The sequence below is a fragment of the Cibotium barometz genome, chromosome 24, assembly GCF_041138505.1.
Source record: "Cibotium barometz isolate CiBa-2024 chromosome 24, ASM4113850v1, whole genome shotgun sequence".
Taxonomy (NCBI): Eukaryota; Viridiplantae; Streptophyta; class Polypodiopsida; order Cyatheales; family Cibotiaceae; genus Cibotium; species Cibotium barometz.
The window spans coordinates 16885836-16906794 of NC_141069.1; the positions used below are offsets into that span (position 1 = coordinate 16885836).

Sequence of the window (20959 nt, forward strand, 5' to 3'; positions counted from 1 at the left end):
TACAAGCTCTTCTCTGGCCAAAAGGCTGTGTACCAACTGGAAAGAGATATTGGAGTTAATGCTCTAGGATGGCTGTGCTAGAGTCACAGGGAATTCTTTACAAGGCTTGGCTATTTGGTGGTCACATAAGTTTAGCCCTCCCCTAGCTCTGGAGGATCCTAAAATAGCTAAAAGCTTGAACAACAAAGGTCTCAAGAGTTTGTCTGAGTACTGGGCTCCTACTGGGATAGGGCCTTACTGGGATGGAAGGACCTTGGTCAAATAGTTGAGGAGTTTGATCTAAATTCCAGGGAGGGACGTTTGGCATGTTTTGCACGCTGCCATGTCTTGACACTACTTGGAAGAGGATCCCTTCAAGCATACTAGGCTGAGCCTATCCTTGTTGATGTGTATTCAGGTCATCTCTGTGCAGAAGCCAAGGTGCAGAGACCAGTCACGTTTGGGTCCAAGGACCAGAAGATGGTATAGGAAAGTGAAACAAATCAAATATACTTATGTAGCCTTCATTCAAAATCCAACACGTGCAAGACCTGTGGTCAAAGTATGGTCAAGGAAGGGGGATGTTTTTGAGGATCAGTCATCCAAAGGATGTATTACTGAGGCTCTGATGGAAGCATGCATTCAGCTGGGGTTTTTGACTTCCTTGGAAAACTCTTCTTTTTGTATTTGAAGATGGGAGATGGGATATGATTTGTAACATGTTGAATGGGGTTTGAGGGTTGTCAAGTTGTTATTTGAGATGTAACTGCCTTTTGGTATATTAATACATATCTATATTGGTTTAAAAAGAAGGAATTATAATATATATCGGTCGAGTACAAGGGTAGCTATGGCAGGGGGAGGGTCAGCGTTCAACTTTTGGGATTTGAAAGGCAAAAGGAATGGGAGAGAAGAAGAGTAGGTGATTCCATGGTCTTCTAGAACTTGGTACCTAGAGTACGCCTGAATAATAAAAGTAGTAATCGTATCGACCACAAAGACCCCCCCCCCCAAAAAAAAGGTTAATGGCATGATCTGGAGGACTGGAAAGATAAGATATTCTCTTATGCTCCTCTGAAGGTTACAAGCTCTTCTCTGGCCAAAAGGCTGTGTACCAACTGGAAAGAGATATTGGAGTTAATGCTCTGGGATGGCTGTGCTGCTAGAGTCACAGGGAATTCTTTACAAGGCTTGGGTATTTGGTGGTCACATAAGTTTATCCCTCCCCTAGCTCTAGAGGATCCTAAAACAGCTAAAAGCTTGAACAACAAAGGTCTCAAGAGTTTGTCTGACTACTGGGCTCCTACTGGGATAGGGCCTTACTGGGATGGAAGGACCTTGGTCAAATAGTTGAGGAGTTTGATCTAAATTCCAGGGAGGGACGTTTGGTTAGAGTAGTGCTGGATGAGGTCCAGAAAAGCTGGTATTCTACTGCTTTTGATGAGTCCTGTTGGCTAAACGACTGGGTATGGTATAATGGGGCTAAATTGGATAAAGGGACTACTAAAGACTTGTATAGGGATTTAAGAAGGACTGAGGAGAATGTGATGTATTGTAATAGGATTTGGAGAACAAGTTTGGGGCCCAACACTTGGAGGAAAAGATGGAAAATGATCTAGAAACTGGAAATTTCTACTAAAGATCAAATCTTTCTTTGAGGGTTTGTATGGGTGCCCTTCCTCTGGGGAGTAAACTGGTGTAAAGGAACTTCACTAATGGGTGTTGCCCTAGATGCAAAACAGCTTTGGAAGATGAAAAACATGCCTTTTAGGATTGCCCTACTATCAGAAGCACTTGGACCAGAGTTAGTAGATTGGTATTATAACTGTATTGGTGTGCAGGCTTACTGGGGGGACTAGGTATTAGCGAGATGGAAAAACAATGAGGAGATTGTGGATGATATTTTTAACATAATTAGATTCTATTGTTTGTGGGAAATATGGAATACCAAAAATTGTGTCTTATTTTAGAAAACAGGTGATACAAGGTTGGATACTACCGGTTTGATGTATAAATGTGTACATATGTGTTGGTTTATACTTTTAGTCAATAAACTGAATAAAGAAGGGATGCTACAGATTATTCATGTTTTGCATGCTGCCATGTCTTGACACTACTTGGAAGAGGATCCCTTCAAGCATACTAGGCTGAGCCTATCCTTGTTGATGTGTATTCAGGTCATCTCTGTGCAGAAGCCAAGGTGCAGAGACCAGTCACGTTTGGGTCCAAGGACCAGAAGATGGTACAGGAAAGTGAAACAAATCAAATATACTTATGTAGCCTTCATTGAAAATCCAACACGTGCAAGACCTGTGGTCAAAGTATGGTCAAGGAAGGGGGATGTTTTTGAGAAAGGGGATGTTTTTGAGGATCAGTCATCCAAAGGATGTATTACTGAGGCTCTGATGGAAGCATGCATTCAGCTGGGGTTTTTGACTTCCTTGGAAAACTCTTCTTTTTGTATTTGAAGATGGGAGATGGGATATGATTTGTAACATGTTGAATGGGGTTTGAGGGTTGTCAAGTTGTTATTTGAGATGTAACTGCCTTTTGGTATATTAATACATATCTATATTGGTTTAAAAAGAAGGAATTATAATATATATCGGTCGAGTACAAGGGTAGCTATGGCAGGGGGAGGGTCAGCGTTCAACTTTTGGGATTTGAAAGGCAAAAGGAATGGGAGAGAAGAAGAGTAGGTGATTCCATGGTCTTCTAGAACTTGGTACCTAGAGTACGCCTGAATAATAAAAGTAGTAATCGTATCGACCACAAAGACCCCCCCCCCCCAAAAAAAAAGAAAAAGAAAAAGTAATCGTATCGATCCCGAATCCCGATAGCATTGTGCAGGCGCTGCTGAAAGTCTTAAATCGAAGTGGCGTGCCCTGCGGGTTTTTCTTCTTGTAATTGGACGCTCATGGGTGCCGTGGCGGAAAGGAATGGGGTCCACGAGCCTCAGCTTTATCTTACACGGGGTCTAAGGCATGGGATCAAGGGCGCCCACCAAAAGACAACCCCGTCGCTTGATTTCGTCCGTTGATCCTGGAAAAATTAATCTCGGGATAAAAATTAATCTCGCGATCCCGAGATTAATTTTTAAGTTTTGAATATCGGGTTGAAAAGGCGGCGAAAGGGTACACACAATCATTAAAGGCTGAGCATTCAGAAAAGATTTCATTCTCTTAAAGAATATTTGGTGGAATTTAATGCCAAGACCTATGGAGTAAATGCCACGAACTACCAAACTAATCTCGGGATCCCATAATCTCGGGATCCCGAGATTAATTTTTACAGGAAAAAGTTTCCTATTGCGCTTTTCTTTTTTTCTCCTTCATTCTTCTTCATGTTTGTTGTAGGGTTCTTACAAGAAGCTAAGAGGCCCATTATGGTGGTATATCTACATACTCATAAGGTACTTCACTAAATAGCATTCGTTGTTCTGTTTACATAAATGCAACAATGGATTATGTATTTGAAGAGGAGAGTAGTGATGACAACACTTCAAATGAATCTAGTGAGGATTTTAGTGATGAAGAGCTTGGGTTAAATGACACCCTAAACGAACATGAGAGTGTGTCAAATGATGAGGGTCCTCATAATGACACCCACCATGGGCATGACTCTTATCAAAAAAATTGGGTCGATCCACTTGCACATGTATCTCAAACTTATTTATATTTTAATAGAAGTACGTATGAATTAATGATAAGAGCATTACAGCATGATGTTTCCCTATCATTAGAAGATCTCAAGGTTTGTAGTCCATTGCTTGATTTGAAAAAGTGGCGAAGATTGAAAGATGCGTTGGTCCTTAGAACTAAGGAAGACAATAGTCATTGTCTTTGTCTAAAAGACACGCCTAATCTGAGGATCTCATGTATTGAGGATTGGGAGAGTATTGTTGTTGGAGCACATCAAAGTGAAAGTGATAGTGCTCACCGCAGTCTCAGTGATACAATAGACAAAATCAAGTCAACATGGTACATTGGTATTCAAAAGCATGGAATTCCCCAATCCTACATTAAAGAGTTTATCAATGCATGCGGATGTAAACGCCCTAAATGTAATACCGTTCCACAATCTCAGGATCTTTCAAAAGTAATAAGCACTACTAAATTTAAGGTACAGGAGCAGTTAAAGAGTATAATGATTGAGTACAATGCTAGATTAATAATGGTGAGATCAACAAAGACATATGGTTCTTCTAAGACCATGGTAGACTACATTTGTCATAGAGGAGGCAAGCCAAGAAGAAGTGGAAAGCAAAAGCGCCTGCGAACATCCAAGAAATGTGGTTGCACATTCAAAGTGCAAGTGGAGTATATAGAAGGGATGGAAGATGTTCATTTATTTGTATATCCATCACATAACGGTCACACACCGGGCACAAGAAGTGATTTATATCACCTTCCAGTTCATCCATCAGTGATTGAGTGCTGCATTCAAGATTTGTTTGATGTGGGAAGCTCTAGACATGTTTCTCAAATATCATTATCTAAACAGCGACTCCATATGGAAAAGGCTTCTCTTTTGGATTGCAAAATCTATAGGTTTTTCATGATTCCTCAAGAAATTGCCATGTTGTCATATCAAGTCCGTCACCAAGGTACTATCTTCTCCCTACAGTTTACAACCTTTGTCATAATGTTTTTGGATATTCTCTAAATTGAATACATTGCAGCTAATGTGTCAACTGATGATTGGACATCAATGTTCATGGAGGCTTTGGCTCTACAGCAACAAAATAAGGTACCACTAACTATTATTATATTTAAATCCAATATAGTCATTGATACCGAAAGTATTATTATATTTAAATCCAATATAGTCATTGATACCGAAACTATCATCAAGTTCGCTTCGTTTCTAAATGTGTAGGTGGTTTACTGTCAACCATATAATCCCCATGCAGAGAAGATCAAAGAAAGGCCTTTCATACTTATCATTCAAGATGATTGGATGTTACAAATGGCTATTCGATTTTCTCACAATAATGCATGGGCAATTGATAGTACTTTCAAAACCAACATTTATGGATTGCCTTTATTTGCTGCAGTAATACCAAATCAACTTGGTGTTGGCATGCCAATATGGTTTATGATGTGTTCATGTGATCCAGGGTCTCATCATGAGGTCATTGCTCTAGAGATGACACTAAAAATAATTATGCAAAGGATGGGTAGTGTAAGGCCTAGTGCTTTGGTTATTGATAAATGCCAACAAGAACTTGAGGCTATAACCCAAGCTGTAAATGAAGATCCTCACTCTTGGATTCTCGATGATAATGGGATTCCAAGACAAATTGCATGTCATGTGCTACTTTGTTGGTTTCATGCAAAGAAGGCATGGGTGGAGAATCTACTTCCACAAGTATGCAAGCACAACTTTCGTCGCTCTTCTTTGGAGTTTGTTGAAGTAATACTTACTTATCCTAACCCATTTTGATATCCAGGTCCCAAAAGAGAAGCGAAATGAAATTTATTCTTTGATGTCTAATTTAATGCAATGTGCTACCATAGAAGATTTTGAGGGACGCTACCAAGATCTCCTGCGAAGGTATTCATCTCATCCTAATGTGCTTCGATATGTCACAAATGGTTGGTGCGGACCTAATTGCATGTGGAAAACACGGTGGCCAAAATTTGGACGAATGTTCAACTATGGCAATGTTGATACAACAAATTTGATTGAAAGATTATGGCAATATATCAAATACACTCTTCTAGAAGCTCGTATTAATCGATCAATTGTCGAGCTACTACATGCGCTCATCGGTGATTCAAAGACTGGCAACCGCATGGGTGGAACATTAACAAGGTTCTTTAGGCAAAAGCAAGAAATAGGTGAGTCGTTGATATCGAAGTCCCATCTATTTAGTCAAAAGCATGGAGTTGAATGTTATGATTTACATACATTAAGCCATTTCTTATTTATTATGCAGCTGACTCAGGTCGATTTTCAACCCGTGGCTCCTCAAACAGACATACCTCAAGATTGCATGCCGGAGAGCAATTATTACAGAGATTCAAGGACAATCCATCATGTGTGGAGGTAGTTAACTCTATGTCATTATTGTTCAAGATTCAAAGTGTCTCTACTCCGAGCTTATGGTACCATGTGAATTTGCAAAGCAACTACTGTGATTGTCCTGATTGGAGCTCCCAATGCAAGCACATTTATGGTATTCGCTTGATAGTATTACAACATTTTCCAGAATTACAGCAATTGCTTCCTACAGTGGATAATGGAGATGAAAACCCTTTTGAAGTGGTTGATGATGTCAATACTGCAACGTGTCATGATACACATGACCATGTGACAATAGAGGAATTGTCCAAGCATATTGGAAAGCTTAAAGAAATCCTCTCCACAATTGAGCAAGTAGCGCCTACAAAAGATCCAAGGGAGATGAAAGCTGCTCTAGCACAATTGAGGGCTACTGAGGATCTACTCTTATCCGTGATGACACCAGGGAAAATCAACATGCCAGCTCGAGGAAATGTCCGACTTATTCAAGCGCATGTGACTCAAACGCGTCTTGGCCACGGAAAACCACGCAATGAAGATGATGATGTGATTACTATGGATGTTGTAGCCTCTTCAAGTCAACCAAAAAAGCCAACATGCCAAAGTGGTGTTCTTCGAAAAAGGCATCAACGTGGTAGAAGTCGAGTTCGTTTTGATAGATTTCCTCGCATATGGTGTCCACATTGCTGCACCAAAACACTATTGGTGGATCCTATAGCTATCTTCTCATGCCATACCTGCCATGCATTACTACCTTTGTCTAGGAGACATGTTAGTGAAGGAGCAGAGAAGTGTCTTCTTGGAAAATCTATTCAAGTATGTAATGATAATGATAGTTTTATGGGTATCATTTCTTCATGTCAGTATGGGTCTTCCAAAGATGAAGAGAGAATATTCATATTAAGTTCTAATGTTGCACAATTGCAACAAATCAGGGCATCTCAATTTAGAATCATACTCATGTACACTGGACATGTACCTCAAATTTTGGATTTCATCTAAACATATATTTGACTTGATCTCAATTTTAAAGTTATATGTGCATCTTTTGTCTCTCTACTAATTTCAATTCTATTACAAAGGTTACAAGTTTAATTCATCGTTGGTTAGGGTACTTTGCTTGCATAGGTCTTGTTTAATTATGATTATGACCTCTCTACAACTGGTTTTGGTTTAGGGTCTATAAGTATTAAACAAGACCTGGTTTTGATGACTGTTCTCTGGAAAACTTAATCTCGGGATCCCGAGATTAATTGTTCCAGAGAATAGCCATGAGCATTATAGTGGTTCTGGAAAAATTAATCTCGGGATCCCGAGATTAATTTTTCCAGAGAATAGCCTTAAACAACATTAAGACTCTGGCAAAATTAATCTCGGGATCCCGAGATTAATTTTTCCAGAGAATAGCCTTGAACAACATTTAGGCTCTGGAAAAATTAATCTCGGGATCCCGAGATTAATTTTTCCAGAGCCTAAATGTTGTTCAAGGCTATTCTCTGGAAAAATTAATCTCGGGATCCCGAGATTAATTTTTCCAGAGCACAACATTAAGGCTCTGGAAAAACTAAACTCGGGATCCCGAGATTAGTTTTCACAGAGAACAGTCATCAAAACTAGAACCAAGTTTAATACTTATAGACCATAACCAAAACCATGTGCACACTTATTACCCTAACCAGAAAGACCATAATCCTCACTAGACCATAATCATAGTCCTAAAGAGACCATAATCATAAGTAAACAAAACCATAGTCATAGGGGGATCGTAATCATAGTTGTAGAGAGCCATAACTATATTTGAGATCATTAACCATAACCATTACCATATATGATCACATAACCATAACCATACTTGAGACCATCAACCGTATCCCGAATCGTCATTGACATAACAATACTATGATAATAATCCAACAAAACCATGGAAAACCACTAAAAAGACCATAACCATAAACTATAAAGCCGTAATAAAAGTGTAAAATATGTCCATCCTTAGGGAGAATTCGACATCGGCACTCTCTCTACAGCACTCTGGATCCACTCAAAAAGGTTCTTCTTTAGTCTGTCCACATCTTCATGCTTAAACCATCCTTTTGAAAGCTGAAAAAAAGAATGTTAGTCTTTAATTACTCACAAGCTAACACCCTTCATAATATAAATGATTATTTAAACCCACCCAAGTTTTGGGTCGACAATCATCCAATCCTCCTTTGATTAGAAACCACATGACTGCCATCACATAAAATCCGCAGTCATACGCATTTGGCTGTTGTGGAATCTGCATCCAAACAACCATATGAGTTCCTAATTATAGCTAGTTATTATAGATAATTGCTTCTAAGAGATATCTACCTCATAAGACTCGCATCCTATTTCTTCTGTTGGATTCAAAAGCTCCATTTTAACGATTGGATCACTACAGAAACTACCAAAATGGACAAGTGTCCTAAAAAAATGCCACTTTTTAGAGATCTGTGTAATAGGTACAACTTATAAATGCTTGAAATATCATAACATACCTGTATAGATGGTCGTGATACTTTTGTGACGAGCGCATACCAAGGGAGTCAAAACTTAAAATACAAGAACGCCTCCTTGGTAGGCTAGGCAATCGCATACAATGAGGATTGTAGAGAACAAGCAAAGTCCAATGTGCCCTAAATTTTTCATAGCGTTAGAAAAACAAAGCTTTCCACCTAGATACTTTGTGCCTAAATGATATATACTTTGAGCACAAAATATATTACTTTACCTATCAATGACAGGAAAGAATGTGAAGACTTTACGCCCAAGATCGGGCGTACCCAAAAAATTAGCCATTGTATTCTCGTTTTTTTGTTTTCGGCCAAGGAACGCTCGCCATAGGCTATCCACAAACCACGTTTGCTCTAGCACATTGACCGACAATGTATTTTCCATCCATCTATATAAGATACAATGCACTATTATACACAAAAATTGATGATTATTTAGAAAAAATCATAAGGTCTGTGTAAGAGATACTCACAAGGCAAAAACATTCATTGTATTTGTAGACGCCTCAACATTAATTGTGTCTTGCACAATTGACGCATGAAGATCGACCGCCAATTTAAAGCGGGTAGACTTCATGTGAAAGACTACTCCTCCACTAAATAACCATTTTAAGAAAATAAGATTCTAAGCTCAAACAAGAGAACATTCAAACATTGAATAATAAAGAGAGCTAACCTCTCTGCAAAAGCATCGGGACTGGGACTTTTGCAGTCGAAACTCCCAGAACAAACTTTGATGTCTACATGAGCATCTTCTTTTGCATTGGGAAACTTGGGCTACCAAAATGTCTATATAAGATTTCTAAAAGTCTTTGCATTACAACATAGAAAACTAAAGGTTTTTAGGTACCTGCTGACACTCATGTATGATGTCTTCTTTTGAATGACGAGATCCGGATGGTAGAGACATATCTAATGTCCGCTTTCTTTTCACTCGTAATTTACGAGGAGCTAAAGGTGGATCTTCGACTGGACTAGTCTCCATTTGCTATTATTTTATGAAAACAAGGTTATAAGTCCTATACTAAGAAAAGAGAGAGAGAGGGAGAGAGAGAGAGAGAGAGAGCAAGAAAAGGTAGCACACATAATAACTTACAGGTGTATCTGGCTCCTCTTTGGTTTCTTCTTCTACATCGGGGACATCTGTTTCTTCTACATCAGGGACATCTGTTTTTGTAGTACAATTGCGTCTCTATCATAAAAACTAGGTGTATTAGAATGTAGGTATGTAGTTTATAACCATGTATAACTAAATGCAATGATAGCCTACCCATTTCTCGTATCCTTCTGTAACACGCTCTTGCACCAACTTTCTGCGTGATTCATTCCTTGAGTCCCATGTCGCCATCCTGATTTTGACATAGTTATGTACCCATTCCTCTTTAGACCCTGTCTTCTCCTTTAAGAGGTTCCATCTCCATTCTCCCTCTTTTATTTTGCTCTTCTCGTGCGCCTTTCTAGCATTTTTTGCTTTTAGCTCCTCGTTGTAAAACCGCGCCTCACTTTGGACACGCGATCTATCCGACTTTGATTTAGTCGGTCTCTCTTGCTCTTTTGGGCGACCCATTGGAAGAGGCGGGAGTACTATATTAGTACACGCATGTTTTGTTTCAAGGTGGCGTTTCATATCCACCCTTTTCTCGAAACGTTGACTTTTATCTATGCATACTTGAGAGGCAAGGCAATGTCGCCACCATTTGCCATCCTCGTCTTGTACCAATTTGAATAGAGCATGTTCCTAAAATACATCAAGCTTCTAACATCAAACAAACCCTAAACCCTAAATCTATCTACAACACATAAAATCTACCAACTTTGAGAGAAAATCCTTAGTTACGCGTGCATATGTCCTAACATTTCACATATGCAAGGCTATGCGTATCTCTTCATAAATTCAAAGAGAGTATGCTAGCCTGCGGATTATCCCTTAAACATCACCTCTCTCTCTCTCTCTCTCTCTCTCTCTCTCTCGTGGCAAACACACACGCTTATGTGTATCGTGTATACATGAAGATCCCTACCTCCATGGCTCGAAGAAGAGTTATCGATCGTATTTGTTCGTGCAAGTTCTTCCTTGGCTTGTGTATGCAAACTATATTGACACAAAAGCTTCAATACATTAGGCCTCAAGCTATGGATTCAATTTCCTTAAAATGTTCAAGACACATGGCTATGGCGAAGACCTACACTGAAAAGCTAAAAGTATTTTTATGATCAAACTAGTACACAACAATATATTGATCCACGTTTTGATTAGGAATAGATATATCTAGCATCCACTGTTCTGCTATAGCATCCGCATTTGCGCATGTCACATTTTTACATGCCCATGTCACAAAAGTGAGCATTAGATATCCATAGTGGGAAATTTTCTAAGAACACATGCTCTCATGTCCAGTTGACATAGATGGCATGAATAAACAAGTTAATAAACAGATTTCCAAAGGACAATCATACACTCATACACACCTCAGAAGCAACATAAACATAATGTCCAACAGCAATTGGTTACCATAAGAGAACATAAAACATACTATGCCAACTATGCTGAGCTTCCTTCCAGCCTCACCATGTAGCACTATCAATACAGTCAACACTGAATGTCCTGACACAAACACACATACATGCACAGACAGGCAACCCACTCTAGCTGCATGGGTACATGTGTGGATGGCTGAACACAGCTAACCTGGAGACCCTACATATAACAAGCCATTAACACTCTGAAGAAGAGGGACTTACATTTCCAGCTACGGAACTACAGTGCTTCCATGAACTCGCATCCAAACAATAAATAATACGCTTACACCTAAACTGTTACGCAGATGGTTAATAAAGAGGGGTTCCCACTTTCAATTCTCGAATCCCCCCTCTTTTCACATATGAATCCCGAAATACCTGCAAGGTATCCTCCCGTGTGTGTGTGTGTGTGTGTGTATACTGTTACGGAGGCCCATTACGTGTGTTCCAATCCCTTGAAGTTTACACAAATTGCCGCCTCTGTAATTTCCCATTCTCTGGATTACTACAGCATCGTGGGCTTCAGCAGGGAAGGTCTACTAGCTAAGCGCGGTTGGGGGCAGTCCTTTTTATATAGTCGGCCATGGTGCACAGAAAACGCAGATGCCTGCTGCTTTGTTCACATAAAACGCAGATTCCCTATCATAGTTATACAAGGGTACTTAAGGCCAAGCAAATATTCAAAAACGTGATTAGGATGTGGATAAAACGCAGATTCCTAATCATGTATCCCTTTGATAAAGATAAGTACCTCAGCTTGCACAGAAAACGCAGATGCCTGCCCCCTAAACCCTGCTGCTTTGTTCACATAAAACGCAGATTCCTAATCATAGGGATACAAGGGTACTTAAGGCCAAGCATATATTCAAAAACGTGATTAGAAAACGCAGATCCCTTTGTGCACAGAAAACGCAGATGCCTGCTGTTAGATAAAGACGAGTACCTCAGCTTCAAGGGCGCACAGACATGGTTATACAGGCGGCGAGCTGCTGGCGTTCGTCCGTCGCAGGAGACTGTGCCTTGGCGTGGTTGGCGGGCGCACAGACGAGGCTTCAGATATGGCGCTGCTCCAGTTTGGATGTCACCACACTGCCCGCCCCACACTCCCCGACCATCATTCGATCGGCCACCCTCAAAACGTCCCGAGATTAAATTTTAAATCGGACGGCCTCCATTCAACCCGCTTTGCAGTCCGTTGATCCCATGGCCTCAGCCCGTGTTAGATAAAGACGAGGGTCCACGAGGACTTTTGTGGATATCACAAATGGAATGGAGTTGCAACTCTTGCAGTATAAAAGCAGGTGGGCTGGATCCCCGTGTAACTCTCTATCTCTCTCTCTTTCTTGTTTAATTTGAGCTAATAATTGTTAATAATTATTAGCAATATTCCTGCACAGCAGTTAGTTAACTCTCCCGGCAATGGCGATCGAGGTGTTCAGCGACAAGGTGGAGTGCAAGGTGTCGGCCAAGAGGCTGTGGCGCGGGGCCTTCGAGGACGCCCATAACTGCCTGCCCAAGGCTCTGCCGCAGGTGATCGCGGGCGTGGAGTACGCGGGCAGCGGCTTCCAGCCGGGCTCGCTGAGAACCATCCACTTCCACAAGAGTATGCATGCAGGCTGGTCGATGAATGAATTGATTTATTTAAATAAGCAGCTATAAGCTGCATGAGCAGCTTCGCGCTAGCTGCATAATGAATTGAATCATTGTAAATTAGATAATACTGATGACAGTTTTCATGGCTCCTCGCAGGCCACGCTGAGCACATTGCGCGAGAGAAGCACCCGGAGCACGTGGTGCTGCACATCAAGGAGAGGCTGGAGGAGGTGGACCACCAGGCCCTCAAGCTGAAGGTGGAGGTGGTGGAAGGGGGCTTCCTGGGCGTCCTGGTGAAGCACTACAAGTACACCGTGAAGGTGAAGGAAGGGGCGCACCCCGGCACATGCGTGGTGCACTGGTCCTTCGAATATGAGGCCCTGTCCGAGAAGCACCAGCCCCACGTCCCTGCGGCGCTTAAGGAGGTGGTGCCCCTCAGCTTCACTGGAGTGGAAGCATACCTGCTCGCCCACGGCGACTTATACACGGAGTGAATCTTGGAGCTGGCCCCCCTCTCTCTACCTAGGCAAATGGTTGTTTAAATACGAAGGCTTCTCATGAGGTCGGCTGCTCTTGAGCAAACGATTGAGCGAACGGGAGGGACTACCATCTTGGTTTTTTGGGCGCTGCCGTTTTTGTATTTCTTCATCGAGGGGGAAACTTTTTATTAGTAATAAAGAGGTTTATATACATATGTGTGTGTGTGTGTGTTTTTTTTTCAAAGCTTGGATATGTACATGCTCGGCGAGAGTGTTGCCTTTGTATGTATGCTCCTTGCTTTAATTACCATCCTACGTGGCAATATGGGGTGTTTACATTAACAATGCATTGCATTAGCTACACTACGCTCGCTCGCATGTCACTCTTCCCCACTTGATCAGAGGGCTATAGCTCTACCCACAACATTGGGAGGATAATGTTGCATTGCGTAGATTTTCGGGGACGTAGAGTCATGCACAACATTAGATAGACGAAACTTTTTCTTTTTCTATTTTCCGGCTCACCTCTTGGAGTGATGTTTTGGGGTCCTACATGTATGAATCATCTCCATACACTACACACAAACCTCCATGCATTTCTCCACATATTAATGCATCCAAACAAATGTGAACTTTGAATGAAATAAATCACTTTCAAAACTTAAGTTTTGGAATGTAAGGGAAGAGTAAAAAGGAAGTAAGTGTTACAAATAAAACACTTTCCTCTTGATAGCCATTTGGTGCACATAGGGGTGCATAAGTTGCTTTAGAATATTCTTATAGCTTCCAATGGCTATCTTTTACACACGCACACACACACACCGACCCACCCACCCACACACACACACACCCACCCAAACACACAAACTTATAGTGATGTAGGGTGTGTGTGTGTGTGTGTGTGTGAAAGATAGCCATGTCTGCTAAAAAGACTAAGTGGATAGAGAAGATGAATGAGGAGATGATGAGAGGGAAAGTTTATTTTGTGTGCTAAATGTTCTAGCAAAGAAGAAAACTTGATAGAAAGTATGATGAATTGTGTGTGTGTGTGTGTGTGTGTGTGTATGTATATGTTTGTGTGTGTGCATGTACACACACACACACACACACACACACACACACACACACACACACACACATACTCTGAATTCTAGTGCCGTTTGGCATGATATTTAGACCTTAACAATGTTGGACCGTAGTATGCACGCTAAATGGCTATGGACCATCGGCTTTGTATCTTGTGCTCCTGTAGAGTTGCTTTAGAATATTCTTATAGCTCCAAATGGCTATCTTATACACACATACACACACACACACACCAACTTATAGTGATGTAGGTGTGTCTGTGTGGGTGATTGTGTGTGTGTGTGTGTGTGTGTGTGTGAAAGAAAACCATGTGTGTGCTAAAATGGCTAAGGGGATAGAGAAGAATACTTTATGCGCTCCACAGGGGTGCATGAGTTGCTTTAGAATACTTTATGCACTCCAAATGGCACTCTTTCACATAAACACAAAAACACACACATTTTTTATGTATTTTAAAAGGTTTTATGTGTGGGTATTTACGTGTGTGTGTGTGTGTGTGTGTGTGTGTGAGAGAGAGAGAGAGAGAGAGTGTGTGTGTAGAGCCTTTTGGTGCTCATAGGAGATCACAAATTCTACATAACCTCCTTATCGCGTGCCAAATGGCCATCTAAGTCTTGCCTTGTGTATATGTGCATATATGTATCTGTGAGATGGTGCATGTGTGTGTGTGTGTGTGTGTGCGCTCACGAGAGAGAGAGAGAGAGAGAGAACTTCAGTCTCTCTCTCTCTCTCTCTCTCTCTCTCTCTCTCTCTCTCTCTCTCTCTCTCTCTCGATCTCCCTCCCTCCCTCTCTCTCTCTCTCTCTCTCTCTCTCCACTAACAATAGAAACTAGCTTTGAAAAAAAATAGTAGTTTCTATTTTCGGCTAAACGTTAAACCTCAACCGTACGATCGGCATATCACCACACATGTATGGTCTCGAAAGACATGCCCAACGAATCAATTTTTGAGTTTCAATTCGATGATACCATGTGTCGAACGGTACTCATACACGTGTAAATCCAAGGTCTATTTTGCTAAACTAAACTCGTGTTTGCTGTGAGTTTATTGCTTCATCTACTTTAGTAAGCTTATAGGTACATTTAAATCCAAAAACTCCCACATGCACACCCATAGCCATCTGGCGCATATTCTTAAGTGGACAAGTTAGCACCAAGGGGGGATGTTGGAAAGGGGTGCCTGCATGTAGTTAAGTGCACTTGTGTAGTGATAGTACTCGGATGGGTGACCTCCTGGGAAGTTTTTCCCTCATTACATTTTAACATCATAGCCATTTAGCACACATAAGTGTTTTGATTCTCCTTTCTCTCTCTTATATCGCTCCAAATGGCTATCATAGCCATTTCAATCGTATTGGTGCTTTGATTCTCCTTACTCTCCCTTGTATGGCTCCAAATGGCTATCACAGCCATTTCAAGCACATTGGTGCTTTGATTCTCCTCAGTCTCCCTTGCACATAAGGTGTTTTGGCATTTTTTCTAAGAGAAGGATATTTGCATTTTTTTATACTACTAGTTGCAGAAGAGGAGGAGGGAGCATTTTGGTTGTTGAGGTTCATAAGTACTTGCTCAATTGCAGGATGGGAATAGGATACATGGAAAGTGTACACGTTCATTGGGTAAAGGTAGGTCCCAGTGGAGCAGCATTTTGGAGCAGATGATTGACATCAAATTGTGCTTTGGTATGATGAGTTGTGGATGGTTGGTTCCACCTGGACAAGTGACTGGTTGGTTGGAGGCTTGCTAGCTGGGGGTGTCAGGTTTTGGCAGGAGAGATTTCTTGAGCTCAATGGCATAGTTAACACCAAAGAGCTTACAAGATGTTGCCATGTGATTGGGTAGGGGTGTGTGAGTAGTAGTCCCATCACGTGAATGGAGAGTTATGGATACAGGTTTTAAAGGTCAGGTGCGACAGAATTGTCAGCTACAGTGTTGGAGGTATGTTTCTTCCACTTGGAGTGTTAACAGGATAGAGAGGCATTCCTGGAATGAGGGATACATGGAGATCCGAAAACCTTCTATCTGGAGATTGGTGCTCAACAAGCTCAGAGTTGGAGGCTTGAGTACTAGCTGATGTAGACATTGTGGGCCTCTAGGGTGTCTACAGGGGGTGCTAAACAGGGAGACAGTTTAGCAGTGTTCTCTAAGGAGCAGATTTTTTTTCTTCGAGAGGTAGATAGTTAGATGACGTCCTTTTTTGGGATGAAGAGGGAGCAAATTGTGTGACAAGTGTGATGATATAGATTGGGTTGGAGATATGGACATCTAGTGGTTCATTTTTTGGATTTTGCTTAACTTCTAGATCGGAATAGTTTCTTGGAATAAGTGCAGAGGCAGGAGTAGATCTACTTCTCGACTTGCTTTGGAGGTCTCCTTTTTTCCATCTCTCCTTGGACTAGTTTCTCTCCCAAGATCTAAGAGGGGGTGTTAGCATTATTCATCTCTTGGTAGTGTGTCCAAATTGAGTATCAAGGGTGCCCAGATTTATCCTGGGTAGCACCATATTTTTCCTTCTGGTCAGGGCCCTTGGTTGTAGGGTTTGCCACCCATTTTCACATGTTTATTATTAGCTACTCATGAGTCCTTTTTAGATCAAGTCGGTCAGCTCTTGCAGGGGCTATAAAGGCCAGGCTCTTATCTCATTTGTAGATACTTTGACATGGGCTTCAGTTCTTTCCTTACAGGAGTAGTTGTTCATCATGCCCTCACCTACCAGGACCACCCCTTGCATAGGGATGTTTGTATCATTGCTTCTTCATCATTATGCAGATTCATTTCTTTCTCTATGTGCCTATGTCTCACGCTTTCCACTGTGCACTTTGACATGTGCATATGCTATTGTCACTTTTATTCCAGCACATTTTGGAGGCTCATGGCCCCTACTTTGCAAATCACGGAAGCTTAGCTATTTGGTTGACCCAAGGCATGGAGCAGTCACATTGGCAAGCTTGTTGTGGGTTTTAGAAGGCTACCTCTCATGGTGGTGGAATCCATGAAGTCAGTGCATTGAGATAATTACTCATGTCGTGGTATAGGAGGATTGGAGTTAGGATAGAGTAGAAAAAAGAAGCCAAAGCCAATAGAACACAATGAATTCACGGGGCTTAATGCTTTAAATATTGAAAATTCTAAATCAATGACTTCAGTAAAATTTTGATTTGTTTCAATTTATGCTTCTCTATCACCTCCCAAGGATACTTTCAAACTTTTAGACACTAAAAACATGGCCATAATAGAGCTGAATCAAAAAAGTCCATACTCCATAAGTGTCATTGTATTATATAAAAAAGTGATGCTTTTACAACGATGGATAGGATTCTACTACTACTCTTGATCCTACCTAGCATCCTCTGGTGCTTGAAGCTTTTGCCTCTTTCTAGATGGCTTGGCATCATCTTGTTATCATAGAACAAGTGGAACTCTTGGTCTTTTGAATCTAAGAAGCTTCCTTTTGCCATATTCACTTAACATCTTGGGATCCCTGATTCCACATGTTAATCCATATGTGGTGTAGGCTAAGTACTATTTTCTCCTTAGAGAATACACTTTGGGGCCTCGCCCGAAGGTTTTCACCACTACCTGCTTCTTTAGATGCATGATTTTATCTACATTTCACATGACAGGGAATCCCCCAGGATATCTAGATAATGTTTTGATTGCAAATAATGGGAATTTAGCTTTGTCCTTTGAGAGATTTAAGCCAGTTAATGTACTCGCCCAGTTATCCATAAGCCAACAAACCAAATGCACTATCTAGCAGCTTCATCACAATATTGAAAATTATTTTAATCATACCTTCTGATTCTCATCTTTAGTAAATCATTTGTCCATAAGTTGATTGATGACTTGGCATCTTGGATAGTTGAAGACTCCTCTTCCCTTTACGGACTATTTAGTCTTTGTTGAACATCTTGAAATTCCTCTTCACTAGGAAGGTTGGCTTCATAGTGACTAGCATCCTTATACATCATTGATAATATCTGAGCAAAAGTATGGTACTCACTGTCCTTGACATTTGAATCCAATAGAAGATACTTATCCACACTTGGATTGACAACAACGAAATCATCTTCTTCTTCAAGATTATGTGCGATGATGGTGAGATAGTAGTCCTCCCTGATGTCAAACAACGCTTGAATATCTATTAGGAGGACATATTAATGGTCAATAAGGTTGGAACGTGCCCTATTTCCACTACCGCACCAGGCTCCTCGTGAGCAGCTATAACAACTGGGGTGCCTTCTCTTCTGAGGGCATCAATATCAAACTGCTTACCTAGTTCCCTCTCCGAGGCAAAGTCAATCTCCTCTAAAACCTAGTGAACCTCATCATCTTCTGCTCTTAAAGGTTCCTCTGACCTTTCCTCATCTCCTTATGTTAAACCTTTCTCATCCTCAAGCAACAAATGCAAATAGCAAATAAACCAATATAACACAATATGGGGGTTTCAATTTGTTGGAACTCTTTTCATCGCATTGTAGTGCATTGAATCCAAATATGTTGTTGCGTTTGTTTGATTTTTAATGCAACACAACACGATTTACTGGTTTGAATATGTTGTTTGTTTGCATATAGCATTGTATTTGGGCTAATTTTTCATGTTTGAGTTTGCTTCATTATTGATTCAATACAACGTGATATGGAACATTTTACGTGTTGGATGTCCTCTTATCGCGTTGTAGTGAATTTTATCGAACATGTTTTCATTGTTTGTCACTTGACCCTTTTTTGCATGTCAGAGCTCCTTTGTTTGTGAATGTAGTACAATTTGATATGGGGGATTCAGTGTGTTCTTATCGCGTTGTAGTGATTTTTGTTAAAAATTTATCCTTAGTAGTCCTTTAAGTCTATTTTGCGTGTTGTAGTTCCTTTGATTGTTAATGCAGTACATTGCAATATGGGGGATTCAATGTGTTTGAAGTACTTTCATTGCATTGTAGTGAGTTTTATTAAAAAACTATCCTTCATGGTCCTTTAGGCCTATTTTACGTATTGGAGGTCATTTCATTGTTAATGCAGTACAATGCGATATGGGAGATTCAGTGTGTGTTTGAAATCCTCTTATTGCATTATAGTGAGTTTTGTTCAAAAATTATCCTTAGTGGTTCTTTAAGATCGCATTGTAGTGAGTTTTGTTCAAAATTTGTTCTTATTGTTCCTTTGAGCCGATTTTATGTGTTGGAGTTTCCTTTAACAACACGAATTCAATACAACACATATGTTTGTTTTCTACATATCACGTTGTAGTGATATTTATCCAAAAATTTTCCTACTTAGTCATTTGAGCCATCCGTCTAAATCTTTTATAGACGGTGCAGACACAAAGAAGACATCGAGGGTCTCCTCAGGATCCCAAAATAGGGTAGAAATCTCAGAAAGATAGACCAAGGAAGAATATTTCCAGCCTTCGCTCAATGAGCACTCGAGGATACGAGAGCAGCAAAGCTCCATCTTATGTGAGCTGCGAAAGGTGCAAAGGCACATGCAGTGCGCCATTCCAAAGCTTCCATTCTAACGCCTTGTCAGATCTATTTGTGAAAGGAACTATTATAATGTGCATTGGCAGGCCTTGGCATTGGGGTGCTTGCATAAGGCTAGATGTAAGACTATATAGAGCCACAACAATTAAGACTCTATGCCATGAGAGCTTGATATGAGACTATATAGAGCCACAACAATTAAGACTCTATGCCATGAGAGCTTGATATGCCATATGCATTAGTGCCCCTCCACAATGGCCAAGACCAATGCCGCTGCCGCAAGACAATATCCACAAACGCCGCCACAAGTGATAGGGAGTGGATTCACCTTGGAGATTCGTCGTCCCCTCAGAGGGAGCAAGCACAGCAAGAGCACTCCCCTGCACAACAAGAGCAGGCTTCCCATACCAGACAATAATATTATGCATCATGTTGAAAATACAAGTGAATAGGGTGTGTGCGGGAACAAGCCCTTGGTTAGAGGCTGTAAAAGAGGATGTATAAATGTGAAAGAACCTGTGAAAAGGTGAGAAGAATCTACTGGGAGAGAATAAAGGGTAGCATGAGAAGATATAGGAAGTGTGGAGATATTCTGGGAAAAGTGAAGAGGTGGAGAGAATCAGGGAAAAGAGGTGGAGTGAAGCATAGAGAAATCAATGGGATTTGATGCTTGATGTAAACTCTATAAATTGAGGCATTGTCCTAATGAGAATTTGCTGGTTTTTGAGTATCCATGCCTACATTAATCTATTTGCTAATTACATCTTAATTATTTACTAATCACTTTGTTGATGATGTTGATTCTAGTGTTTGATCCACCATAGCGCATCACAATGCTCAAATTTCAACATGGTATCAGAGCCATACTAATTTGTGAGCCCATTATCTTGCTAATTATTTTGCTAATTAGGATTAGTAGAAAATTATAATTTTTCCTCTTTTTTCAACTCACCTCTGTACCCCCAGCTGGTGGAGGAGCTCTAGCTCCTTGCATACTCAATCATTGGCCAAACCCTTCTAGCCCAAGGTAGCTAACCCAAAGGGGCTCTAGCCTATGCAATCAAAAGCGCAAACCGCCTACGCTAGCTCTCAATTTTCGCAGATTTGCAGGCGTCGATTTTTTGAGGGGAATTTGAGATCTTCTCTTCCACAAGTCAAATCAGTCTAATTCCTCTTAGCCCCGAGGGTTTTCAAGCATGCTCTACAAGCTGGTGAAGACAGAATTTAATTTCATCAAGTCTATAGTGAGATCCAAGCTCTTC

At 40.8% G+C, this 20959-nt stretch overlaps 3 protein-coding genes across 5 annotated transcripts; 2 read left to right on the forward strand and 1 right to left on the reverse strand.

Moving 5' to 3' along the window:
• Nucleotides 1–3068: 3068 nt before the first annotated feature.
• Nucleotides 3069–6956, forward strand: LOC147624947 (uncharacterized). The gene is made up of 5 exons (XM_086817918.1): nucleotides 3069–4728; nucleotides 4858–5349; nucleotides 5432–5841; nucleotides 5961–6822; nucleotides 6942–6956. Exons 1-5 carry the CDS (start codon nucleotides 4690–4692, stop codon nucleotides 6954–6956), a joined length of 1818 nt encoding a protein of 605 aa, XP_086674044.1. The 5' UTR covers nucleotides 3069–4689.
• A 974-nt stretch (nucleotides 6957–7930) lies between these two features.
• LOC147624948 (uncharacterized) lies at nucleotides 7931–12302 on the reverse strand. Of its 3 annotated transcripts, none has more exons than XM_086818186.1 (12): nucleotides 12004–12302; nucleotides 10562–10632; nucleotides 9811–10278; nucleotides 9637–9732; nucleotides 9391–9528; nucleotides 9217–9317; nucleotides 9014–9136; nucleotides 8759–8929; nucleotides 8526–8663; nucleotides 8359–8431; nucleotides 8183–8284; nucleotides 7931–8106 (listed from the first exon to the last, which is right to left on the reverse strand). In XM_086818186.1, the coding sequence occupies exons 2-12, from the start codon at nucleotides 10565–10567 to the stop codon at nucleotides 7999–8001; spliced, it is 1524 nt and encodes a 507-aa protein (XP_086674312.1). In that variant the 5' UTR covers nucleotides 10568–10632; nucleotides 12004–12302; the 3' UTR covers nucleotides 7931–7998. The 3 variants fall into 3 exon arrangements, with proteins under 3 accessions (XP_086674312.1, XP_086674310.1, XP_086674311.1); XM_086818184.1 differs by having other exon boundaries at nucleotides 8359–8452; XM_086818185.1 differs by lacking the exon at nucleotides 12004–12302 and having other exon boundaries at nucleotides 8359–8452; nucleotides 10562–11343.
• Nucleotides 12303–12387: 85 nt separating this feature from the next.
• Nucleotides 12388–13345, forward strand: LOC147624949 (major pollen allergen Bet v 1-D/H-like). The gene is made up of 2 exons (XM_086818893.1): nucleotides 12388–12663; nucleotides 12810–13345. The coding sequence occupies exons 1-2, from the start codon at nucleotides 12480–12482 to the stop codon at nucleotides 13145–13147; spliced, it is 522 nt and encodes a 173-aa protein (XP_086675019.1). The 5' UTR covers nucleotides 12388–12479; the 3' UTR covers nucleotides 13148–13345.
• The last annotated feature ends 7614 nt before the right edge of the window (nucleotides 13346–20959 follow it).

Coding starts and splice junctions, on each gene's coding strand:
- LOC147624947 (XM_086817918.1), top strand. CDS start 4,690: ATGTTCATGGAGGCTTTGGCTCTACAGCAACAAAATAAG. Junction 4,729..4,857: donor CTCTACAGCAACAAAATAAG/GTACCACTAACT, acceptor CTAAATGTGTAG/GTGGTTTACTGTCAACCATA. Junction 5,842..5,960: donor GGTGAGTCGTTGATATCGAA/GTCCCATCTATT, acceptor CTCCTCAAACAG/ACATACCTCAAGATTGCATG.
- LOC147624948 (XM_086818184.1), bottom strand. Junction 9,137..9,216: donor CCCGATGCTTTTGCAGAGAG/GTTAGCTCTCTT, acceptor ATGGTTATTTAG/TGGAGGAGTAGTCTTTCACA. Junction 8,664..8,758: donor TTCTTTCCTGTCATTGATAG/GTAAAGTAATAT, acceptor TGAAAAATTTAG/GGCACATTGGACTTTGCTTG.
- LOC147624949 (XM_086818893.1), top strand. CDS start 12,480: ATGGCGATCGAGGTGTTCAGCGACAAGGTGGAGTGCAAGGTGTCGGCC. Junction 12,664..12,809: donor AACCATCCACTTCCACAAGA/GTATGCATGCAG, acceptor GGCTCCTCGCAG/GCCACGCTGAGCACATTGCG.